At 37.2% G+C, this 12,160-nt stretch overlaps 1 protein-coding gene across 9 annotated transcripts in view; it reads left to right on the top strand.

The window, feature by feature from the left end:
- WASF1 (WASP family member 1) overlaps positions 1-12,160 on the top strand; it is an 81,057-nt gene that overhangs the window by 48,921 nt on the left and 19,976 nt on the right. For all 9 annotated transcript variants that reach the window (XM_017889641.1, XM_017889643.1, XM_017889640.1 and 6 more), the window contains one exon: positions 4,449-4,609. In XM_017889641.1, the coding sequence (XP_017745130.1) occupies positions 4,477-4,609 (133 nt within the window). In that variant the 5' untranslated portion in view covers positions 4,449-4,476. The remainder of the gene's footprint in view (positions 1-4,448; positions 4,610-12,160) is intronic.

The raw sequence follows: 12,160 nt of genomic DNA on the forward strand, positions 1-12,160 counted from the left end.
ACACTGGGGCCTATCATGGGGAGGGGGGAGGAGGGAGGGATTGCATTGGGGAGTTATACATGATATAAATGATGAATTGATGGGTGCTGACGAGTTGGTGGGTGCAGCACACCAACATGGCATAAGTATACATATGTAACAAACCTGCACGTTATGCACATGTACCCTAGAACTTAAAGTATAATAAAAAAAAAAAAACTTAATATAAAGCCTGATTAAGTCAGTTTGTCATTAGCTCTAGGTTAGTCAGAAAGAGCAATGGAATAGTACATAGCTCAAAATCTAATTTAAAAATACATAGAAACTTGATTTGTGACAAAAGTGCCACTGCAGAGCAATAGAGAAATACTAGGCTTTTCAATGAGTGGTGCTGAGATAGTATATGAGAAACCTAACTGCTACATCACACCATTCACAAAAGTAATTCCACATCAATTATAGATTAAAACTATTAGCAAAACAAAGCTAAGAGATAAAGCAAAAGGTCATATTTATGATCTTGGTGTAGAAAAAGATTTTAGAAACTATGCTTTTGTTCTAAACTTGAAAAGATTGAGAATATCCTTACCACATTGAGCGTAAAAACTTCTGTTCATTAAAAGACATCACTAAGAAAGTGGAATAGCAAGTGAAAGAGGAGATTTGCATCACATACAGCCTTCAAATGGCTCATATCTAGTGTTTCTACAAATCAGCCCTAACACAACAAATGGCCAAAAATGGACAAGAGGATTGAACAGCCACTTCCCAAGAGAAAAATCCAAAAGATCAAGAAACATGAAAAGGTGCTTAAATTCAATAATTGGGAAACAAATTAAAACTATAACAAATGGCCACAACATACCCTCAAGAACAGCTAGAATTTAAAAACTGACAGTGTCAAGTGTTATGAGGATGTGGAGCAGCAGCAGCCTCTTAACTGCTGAAAGTAACGTGTTGGTACAGTCTCTGGAACAGTTTGGTATCATTTCCTAAAGATGAAGTTGTGTGTATCCTTAACTTGGCTATTCTTGTCCTGAAGTATATTCACAATAGAAATGTGTACACTAAGACACATGTACGTGAATGATCAGTATAGTGCTCTTCATAATAGCTTCAAACTGGAAACAAGTCATTAACATTAGAATGGGTAAATAAATTGTAATGTCATATAGTGGACTATTATACAGCAATGAAAATGAGCAACCTGCACAGAGCAATATGGATGAATGTTACAATGTGGAATGAAAAAGGCAAGGTTTAAAATAATATGTATTGTATTAGTCTATTTAAACTTCAAAAAGCTGTCAAAACAAAACTATAGTGTTTAAAGTTGCCTGTGTAAGTTGTGAAAACAAAAGAAAACAAAGAAATGCTTTTATAAAAGAATAAAGGTTACCTGTCTTGGGGAGGTAAGCAAGGATGATTGGGAAGAGGACCAAAGTGGAAGGGTTCTGGCAATTGGTACAGGCAATGTTTTATTTCTTAATGGGGTTACATGAGAGTTTGGTTAAATTTTTGAGGTATACAATTTTGTATGCTTTTTTTCTCTACATTTCATGTTACAGAGTTTTAGAATGGATTAAAAATGTAGAGAGATTGCCTAACAAATAGGTCAGAGGAAACAAATTTATGCAAAAGTTTTTTAAAGCATGTTGATGAGTAACACTTAACTGCAATTAGGCTTCTTTTTGTTTCTTTTTGAGACAGAGTTTCACTCTTGTTGCCCAGGGCTGGAGTGCAGTGGCACGATCTCGGCTCACTGCAACCTCCACCTCCCAGGTTCAAGCGATTCTCCTGCCTCAGCCTCCCTAGTAGCTGGGATTATAGGCATGTGCCACCACGCCCGGCCAATTTTGTATTTTTAGTAAAGACAGAGTTTCTCCATGTTGGTCAGGCTGGTCTCGAACACCCGACGTCAGGTGATCTGCCCACCTCGGCCTCCCAAAGTGCTGGGATTACAGGCATGAGCCACCGCGCCCGGCCCGCAATTAGGTTTATCCCAAACTTCTCATTTGTTAGTCATTAAAGCTCAGTAATTAATAAATTGTTTCCTTTGGTAACCATTGTTCACTGATAGATAAGTACAATCATTCGTTTCTCACTTTGCACAGTAGTTCAGGACTGTAAAAAATGACAATATAAGTTGAAACTATGAAAACCATCTTAATAAAATGGGGAAAATTACAGTGTTTTATGTACACTCTAAAAATTTTTGTCAAGACAGTAAAACCTCTTACATTGTTGTTTAAATGTATAGGGAAATTTAAAAGTGTTTATTTAGCACAATGTCATTTGAAGTATTGGAGTCAATTAGAATTAGTGTTTTATTTCTTTGTAAAAAACACTTATCAAAGGCAGTTTGAGCAGTTCTTGTTGTGTAACCTACAATAGCAGAACTAGCAGAGTGAGCATCTTTTCTGTGCCTTGGCAAATTGTCATACTCCTTTCTTTTAAATTAGGATTAGCTTCCAACATTTTATCTTTTGCGCTTTCACTGTCACGAAGTAGCTCCAAGAGTTTCCTAAATATGAAGGTTTTTTTGCTAGTGTCACTTCCTTTGGAACATATTCCTTCTTTTTGTCACAGCCACACTCCTCATTTATGTCTGTAGGTTTACCTTCACTAAGTTCCTCAGGCTGCATATCTAGAAGCTCTCGAACAGTGGCAGTGGCAACATTTCCACAGTTAGCTGCTTCATCTGTTACTACACTTATGTTGGATTTGAATTTCCAGTGTCATCATTTCTTTTGTTTGTTTTTTGTTTTTTGCTGCACTTCTATCTTTGTTGGCCAATTCCCGCTTTCATCTACCTATTTAGTAAAATTTCATGTAGATTTAGCATTGGAAGGCAAGAAGGCAACAGATGCATGCTTTGCTGTCTGTGGGTGAATTGACTAACAGATGAGGTGTAACCAATCATCTGCTGACTTTGAAAGAAGTGGTGATTGGTCACTGATCATGAGGTACAGCTCTTATTAACAGTGATTTGTGGACTAGAGCAGCAGTCTCCTTGTTTTTGGCACAAGGGACTAGTTTCATGGAAGACCATTTTTCCACGGGCCGGGGACGGGGGGTATGTGTAGGGGGGATGGTTTCAAGATGAAACTGTACCACCTCAGATTGTCAGGCATTATGCATTAATTAGATTCTCATAAGGAGCGTGCAACCTAGATCTCTTGCATGTGCAGTTCACAATAGGCCTCCTGCTCCTATGAGAATCTAATGCCACCACTGATCTGACAGGAGGTGGAACTCAGGCAGTAATGCTTGCTCACCCACCTCTCACCTCCTGCTGTACAGCCCAGTTCCTGACAAGCCACTGTTCCTGACAGACCACCGTTACTGGTCTGCAGCCCTGGGGTTTGGGGAATGCTGGACTAGAGTACTAGAAATGAAGTTTGTATTTGTGCAATTACTCACAGTTAATATACTGTAGTAAGTGAAATTTGAATCATGGTGTTGGGCAGCATTGTTACTTAACTAAACTCGAGTCACTCAAATTTATGCATATGGAAAGCATGCAAAGTGAGAGCAGCCTGTAATTCAAAGATGGTTGAACTTTTTGATCAGTTAAATAAAGATTTGGTAGATTCCGATAAGATTTCAAGTGCAGGGCTACTTGGAGTATTTGATCTGAGCTGTTGAACACCTGATACATTTTATGTGATAATGTAAATTTGATGTTACTCTCACAGCTTCCTTAATCCTTTTATGCACTTCCTTAGAGAGAACATCTCACATTAACTCTCTAGAACAAAATCCCTGTTACAGTAAATAAAACAGTGTTTTAGGAGAATAATAGTGATGATGATTGTAAATTCACCATGTAGCAGCTGACATTGAAAGCAAGTTTTTAAAAACTGTTTTGTATAATGTTGATATTCTAATTGAAAGTTAAATCAATTTTGATTATTTTAGTTGGGTAATTTCATTTTTACTGTCTTCATACAAGCAAAGACGGTTGGCCCTTGAACAACCCAGAGGTTGGGGCACCAACCCTCTGCATTGCCGAAAATCTGTGTATAACTTCTGACTTTCCAAAACCTTAACTACTTATAGCCTACTGTTGACCAGAAGCCTTACCAAGAAAATAAACTGTTGTTTGACATATTTTGTATATGTATTATATGCTGCATTCTTACAGTAAAATAAACCAGAGAAAAGAAAATGTTATTTAAAAAATCATAAGATTAAGTACATTAACTGTTAAGTGGAAGTGGATCATCATAAAGGTCTTCATCCTTGTCATTTTCACATTGTGTAGACTGAGGAGGAAGAGGAGGGGTTTGTCCTGCTGTCTCAGGGGAGGCAGAGAGGGAAGAAAATCCACCTGTCAGTGGACCCATGCAGTTCAAACCCATGTTGTTCAAGGGTCAACGGTGCTTTATTCTTCAGTGTGAAAAATAGAGTCTCATTCTGTGTTGGCTGAAATTTAATATTGTTCATTTATTTTTGATTTCCTACAGGTGAACTGGCACAAAGGTTAATCTCAGGATGCCACTAGTGAAAAGAAACATCGATCCTAGGCACTTGTGCCACACAGCACTGCCTAGAGGTATTAAGAATGAACTGGAATGTGTAACCAATATTTCCTTGGCAAACATAATTAGACAACTAAGTAGCCTAAGTAAGTATATATCAATTAAAAATATACTCACAAACCAGAATGTTATGCTTTAGAGTATTAAGAAGTTGTGCTTCTGATTAATTTGGGAGTGTGGTTTGGTGAGAAGAGTACAAAATTATTCTGAAAAATATAGTCAAATGAGTATGATTATTGAGTTTTAGAATAATTTCTTCTTCTTCTGCATGATGTTTCTTCTGGGAAAGGAAAATACGGACAGAATCTCTAGAAACAGTATCACATGATGAATTAAAATTATTGAGATTGTTTTAAAAATATATAATCTGTGAAAGGACCAGAGTTGTACTTTTGCTTAGTTATTATCACTATTTGCTCTGTTTAAAGGCCTCAACTATTTGTGTTTTCAAACATTAGTATCCATCTCCTTATATAGATATTTAATCAGTTTAGGGAAATATTTTTATATTAGCAAAGATCTAAAGTGAAAGGTATGGGGTCATTACTAGTCAGAGGAGTAGGCTAGTCAAGTGGTTGTCTGAGAGACATTAGGATATAAGTCAGGAATCTGATATGCAGTGTGGTGTGAAAACAGCAAGTGAACCTGGCCTCTGGCAGAAGTCAAGCAGGTTGGCCAGAGAATAAAGGCCAGTGAAAGAGGCAGATTAGAGAAAAGGAGACAGGCAATATGTTCTCATTACAAATTTACAGAATAGAGCAACTTGGTTAAGGAATTAAACAAATTATTTTCTAATCTAAGTTTAATCAGAAAATTTAAAAAATAAATCTGGTCTGTCTTTTGCATTGAAGGATTAGCTTTTTCATAAGACATTGATATTTCATTTTAAAGGTAAAGCAAGGTGTTCTTGGCAGAGATAATATCTACCAAGTGGTCCTAGATTTATCTCATCAGCCATATAAATTCTGATAAGCAGGCTTGGCTTTTCTTTTCCTTTCAACTTTTGTCCTTTCTTTTATAATTGAGTACTTAGCACAAGAGGTTGTTAATCTAATTTGGTTCCAGTAAGAAAGTTTAGGCGTACATCTGTAGTGAGAGCAACATAAAAAGTTAAATTTGAATATTCTCTGTGAGAGTACTAATTTTTTGCATTACCTGTGAAATAGTAAGAATAAATAAAAGGCTATTTTATTTGAATTTTGTTTTAAGTGTATTCCTTCTTCCATTCAGTGGTTATTTTTTTCAGTTTAGTGAATCACTAAAATATTGTATTATTTACTTGAGATTAATTTTAAAAAAGTGTTAGAGTTCCTAGATTAAATATGATTAACTGTATTGTTTAAAGATTTTTGCAGATTTTTTGTGACCTAGCATGGATTGATTCAAATATAACATGATGTCATATAAAATTTGTTTTATATACATTATGTACATACATAAGTATATAAGCATGTTAATATTAAAATACATGTTAAGAACATAGAAATGGCATTAGTAATTTTGTATAAAATATTTCTTAAAATTAACATGAATTCTGGATCCAGTACAGGCATCTTATTTTAGGTATATACCCAATATAGAATTTAGAACTAATATTATGATTAAGGGTGATAATTTGCAGTACTAACCCATTTGTTACAAAACTTAAAGATGAAAAGTTAAGGAATTTTTAAGTCTGTATAGTCTATATAAGCAACATCTATCAGCAGGCACATGGTTATGCTGTAGCCAAACTCTGAAAATTATAAATACCTAGTAACAATATAACTAAATTAGATATTGGGTGCTTCACTTTTAGAATCAGAGACCTGGAAGGCATCATCTAAGCAGTTTGTAGAGATTCAAAAAGAAAGAGAAAACCCATAAAATATTGTAGCAAGGTGTGACAATGGTTTACCGCCCTGAAATTAACTTCTCTGGCAGCTTTCCCACCTGACATAGTTGAGAATCTGGAATTAAATTTAAAAGGCCTCTAGATAGCCAGAATAAATAAACTCACGCACTAAAGACCATGCACATAAAATAACCAATTGATCCCTCTCTCAAAACCTGTTTACTTTTACTTTGATAGTTCAAACAGATTTGATGATGTGGTTTCCAAACAGTTATGCTTCAGAGGATAAAAGGAGGAAGCATGGGAGGAGATACTAGAAGGAGGCATCACTGAACCCAACCAAAAGGAGGTAGTTTACAGGAAAGGACAAAGTGATATAAGGGAAGATGCAACATAAAAACTGGAAAGAAGCCATTTGATGTAAAGCAAATATCTTTATACATTTCAAGGCTGTTTCTGCCTAGGATAATATTTGATTTTCATAATTCATGCCCATGAGTCCCTAAGAAAAAATTAAATTGTGTTTAATTTTATATTCCATTTAAGAAGAGGGAAGCTTAGAATATATTTCACAAGTTTCCATCCAAAATAGTTAAAATAACAATTAATGTATTAGATAATCTCTGAATTACTTAGAAAACTTGGCTATCCAAAATGTTTCTAGATAATGGAGATTTTCACTTTGGTGCTGTTATTAGTACCAAAAGTGCTTGAGAGTATAGCAATGAAAGTAAACTATAGGGATCTACATGGCTTAGGGCTGGATGTCTTCCTGACCCTTTCCTCACAAAAATATACTTCCTTTTTTTATTTTTTTGAAATAGAGTCTTGCTCTGTCACCCAGGCTGGAGTGCAGTGGTGCAATCTTGGCTCACTACAACCTCCGCCTCCCAGGTTTAAGCAATTCTTGTACCTCAGCCACCCAAGCAGCTGGGATTACAGGCGAGTGCCATCATGCCTGGCTGATTTTTGTGTTATTTTTAGTAGAAATGGGGTTTTGCTGTGTTGGCCAGGCTGGCCTTGAACTTCTAGCCTCAAGTGATCTGCCCACCTTGGCCTCCCAAAGTGCTGAGATTACAGGCGTGAGCCACCATATACCCAGCCAGTACATCTGTTTTTTATGAGATTTTTCCTAGTAGAACATAATTCTGTTTATATTAGGTAATTACCACAAATGTATAATTCACTTGGTGCCAATTTCCTCTTGCTCATTTTATTGCTTTCTTAATAATGCAAGATTTTTTACTCCTTAGCTCAGCTAGGTCCGGGTTCTTGTCTCATGACGAGGAAGAATTAGGCACACAGATACTTGAAGAGTGAATGGAGTAGAATTTATTAAGAGAAAGGAGGCCGGGCGCGGTGGCTCAAGCCTGTAATCCCAGCACTTTGGGAGGCCAAGGCGGGTGGATCACGAGGTCAGGAGATCGAGACCCTCCTGGCTAACACGGTGAAACCCCGTCTCTACTAAAATACAAAAAACTAGCCGGGCGCGGTGGCGGGCGCCTGTAGTCCCAGCTACTGGGAGGCTGAGGCAGGAGAATGGCGGGAACCCGGGAGGCAGAGCTTGCAGTGAGCCGAGATCGCGCCACTGCAGTCCAGCCTGGGCGACAGAGCGAGACTCCGTCTCAAAAAAAAAAAAAAAAAAGAGAGAAAGGAAAGCTCTCAGCAAAGAGAGGGGTCCTGAAAGCAGGTTACAGGTTGCCCCCTCACAGTTGAATACAAAGGCATATGTCCCCTCACAGTGGAATACAAGGGCATACATATATATATATAGAAGCTGATGGGGCTGGGTTCCCTATTTGTATAAGGCACAAATTACTGGTGGCCTCACCACATTCTCCCAGTGCACATGTAGGCCCTTAGTTCGCTGTGGGCATGTTTAGGCAAGCCCCCTGTGCAAGTTCCCTTATCTGCCCAAAGCATCTGGTGTAAGCACTTGTGGGGTGGATCAGAGAGTCTCTGGGGACCCTTCCCTTACTGTCTGCCTAAAGCAAGCTAGCTAACTCCTTTCATTAACAACCATTGGGATTCTGCATACCTAAGGGATCTCTTCCCCTGGCTTTTCTCTTATTGAGTATAGTCAGTTCTTATTGCCAAGATTAGTCTTTTTCATCTCTGTATCTACACCTAGCATTCGTATCCCTACCAATTGTTGAATAAATGAATAACTTTATACCTGCTTTTTCTTCCATTTGGGTTGCTTCCCCTATCTGCCAGAGAAACTGTCTCTGGAAGTATCTTGATCACCGAGTAGCTTTTGACACCTGAAATTGAGGTGCTTCTATCTCTGCTGTGTTGCTGTTACCTTATACTAAAAGCTGCCTGTTACTGAGCTCCTCTGTATCAGGTGCACTTTAAGGCTCTTTGCTTACTTCTTTTAGAGACAGATATTTTTATTCCTATTTTACAGATAAGGAAATTGATACCAAGGTCTCACAGTGAATAGAGCAAATATTTGGACTTACTTATTAAATTGCTTTAAATATTTATTTAAATGTCTGGTTCTCCCTCTGTTCAAAATTCAGTAATGACAAGGATCTTCTTCCAGTTATTTTGTTTTGCTCTTTTCAGTAATAAGAACTTAAACAACTAGAGGAATACAGTGATTTTAGATTTATGATTTTTTTTTTTCAGAAATTGTAACAAGAGAGTGTAAAAAATCTCCTAAATTTCTGAATCTGTATCTTGGGCATACTTGAGACAAGTCATTTACTAGGTCTTTGATGAATCTTGGGTTCTTCCATTTGGCCTAAAATTTATTTCTAGCTAATACAAATGCTGATTATATATAAATGCTGATTATATATAAATGCTACAGTCTACATATAAATGCTTTGAGATTGACAGGCATATTATTTGCATGTACATTTGCATCATAATCTTCTCTAACCCTCATCAGGTGGATAGATATAGATAAAGTAAGTAATTTCCATTTTAACTTTTAACAGGAAGTAGTAGAACAAGGTTTAAAAGCAGACTTCCCACGGTATCTCTTTTTTTTCCCCCTACTTTGTCATGGCTGGGTGACTTTAGGGTTTAAAGTTTAAAATACAGTTGGCCCTTGAACAATGTAGGGGTTAAGGGCACAGATCCTCAGTGAAGCCAGAAATTTGCATATAACTTTTGACTCCCCCAAAACTTAACTGCCTATAGCCTACTATTGACCAGAAGCCTTACCGAGAACATAAACTGTTGCTTAACATGTATATTTTATGTTGTATGTATAGTACTATACTGTATTCCTACAATAAAGTAAGCTAGAGAAGAGAATATGTTATTAAGAAAACCATAAGAAAAAACGTACTTACTGTTCATTAAATGGAAGTCATAAAAGTCTTCATCCTCATTATCTTCACATTGAGTAGGCCGAAGAGGAGAAGGAAAAGGAGGAGTTTGTTTTGCTGTCTCAGGAGTAGCAGAGGCAGAGAGGTGGGGGAGGTAGAAGTAGTGGAGATGGGCACACTGTTGTAACTTCACAAAAGCACATCTTGATTTCTGATTTTTTTGCTTCTTCATTTCTCTAAAAATGTTTTTATATGGTACCAATCCTCCTTTTATTTGCTTTAGTTTCGGTACCTGTATCACAGAAGGGTTCATGTTGTAAAATAAATCAAAAGTAGTCTTGGATAAGTGGAACCCTTTTGACAGATTCTCTAATGTTAATTTGTTTTCTGACACCACTTCTTCTATGTCTTCTTTTTTGGGGGGAAGGGATTCCATTTTTTTAAATCTGAGATTTGCTCCTTTATTTTTTATTTGTTATTATACTTTAAGTTCTAGGGTACATGTGCACAATGTGCAGGTTTGTTACATAGGTATACATGTGCCATGGTGGTTTGCTTTACCCATCAACTTGTCATTTACATTAGGTATTTTCCCTAATGCTATCCCTCCCCCAGTCCCCCACCCTCCGACAGACTCCGGTGTTTGATGTTCCCTACTGTGTGTCCGTGTGTTCTCGTTGTTCAGTTCCCACCTATGAGTGAGAACATCTGGTGTATGGTTTTCCAACCTTGTGATAGTTTGTTTAGAATGATGGTGTCCAGCTTTATCCATGTCCCTGCAAAGGACATGAACTCCTCCTTTTTTAGGGCTGCATAGTATTCCATGGTGTATATGTACCACATTTTCTTAATCCAGTCTATCATTGATGGACATTTGGGTTGGTTCCAAGTCTTTGCTATTGTGAATAGTGCTGCAATAAACATAATGTGTGCATGTGTCTTTATAATAACATGATTTGTAATCCTTTGGGTATATACCCAGTAATGGGATCACTGGGTCAAATGGTGTTTCTAGTTCTAGATCCTTGAGGAATCATCACACTGTCTTCCACAGTGGTTGAACTAATTTACACTCCCACTGACAGTGTAAAAGGGTTCCTATTTCTCCACATCCTCTCCAGCATCTGTTGTTCCTGACTTTTTAATGATCACCATTCTAACTGGCATGAGATGGTATCTCATTGGGGTTTTGATTTGCATTTCTCTGATGACCAGGGATGATGAGCATTTTTTCATATGTCTGTTGGCTGTGTAAATGTCTTCTTTTGAGAAGTGTCTGTTCATATCCTTTGCCCAATTTTTGATGGATTTTCTTTTTTTTCTTGTAAATTTAAGTTCTTTGTAGATTCTGGATATTAGCCGTTTGTCAGATGGGTAGATTGCAAAGATTTTCTCCCATTCTATAGGTTGCCTGTTCACTCTGATGATAGTTTCTTTTGCTGTGCAGAAGCTCTTTAGTTTATTTAGATCCCATTTGTCTATTTTGGCTTTTGTTGCCATTGCTTTTGGTGTTTTAGTAATGAAGTGTTTGCCCATGCTTATGTCCTGAAGGGTATTGCCTAGGTTTGCTGCTAGGGTTTTATGGTGTTAGGTCTTACATTTAAATCTTTAATCCATCTTGAGTTAATTTTTATATACCGTGTAAGGAAGAGATCCAGTTTCAGCTTACTACATATGGCTAGCCAGTTTTCCCAGCACCATTTATTAAATAGGGAATCCTTTCCCCATTTCTTGTTTTGTCAGGTTTGTCAAAGATCAGATGGTTGTAGATGTCTGGTGTTATTTCTGAGGACTCTGTTCTGTTCTGTTGGTCTATATATCTGCTTTGGTAGCGGTACCATGCTGTTTTGGTTACTGTAGCCTTGTAGTATAGTATGAAGTCAGGTAGCGTGATGCCTCAGCTTTGTTCTTTTTCCTTAGAATTGTGTTGGCTATGTGGGCTCTTTTTTTGTTCCATATGAACTTTAAAGTAGTTTTTTCCAATTCTGTGAATAAACTCATTGGTAGCTTGATGGGGATGGCATTGAATCTATAAATTACCTTGGGTAGTATGGCCATTTTCATGATATTTATTCTTCCTATCCATCAACATGGTATGTTCTTCCATTTGTTTGTGTCCTCTCTTTTGTTGTTGTTGTTGTTGTTGTTGTTGTTGTTGTTGTTGTTGTTGTGGAGCAGTGGTTTGTAATTCTCCTTGAAGAGGTCCTTCACATCCCTTGTAAGTTGGATTCCTAGGTATTTTATTCTCTCTGAAGCAATTGTGAGTGGGAATTCACTCATGATTTGACTCTCTGTTTGTCTGTTATTGGTTTGTAGGATGCTTGTGATTTTTGCCCATTGATTTTGTATCCTGAAACTTTGCTAACGTTGCTTTGATCAGCTTAAGGAGATTTTGGACTGAGATGATGGGGTTTTCTAAATATACAATCATGTCCTCTACAGACAGACACAATTTGACTTCCCCTTTTCCTAATTGAATATACTTTATTTCTGTCTCCTCTTGCCTGATGCCCTGGCCA

Source organism: Rhinopithecus bieti, unplaced genomic scaffold, assembly GCF_001698545.2.
Source record: "Rhinopithecus bieti isolate Rb0 unplaced genomic scaffold, ASM169854v2 scaffold_18548, whole genome shotgun sequence".
NCBI lineage: Eukaryota > Metazoa > Chordata > Mammalia > Primates > Cercopithecidae > Rhinopithecus > Rhinopithecus bieti.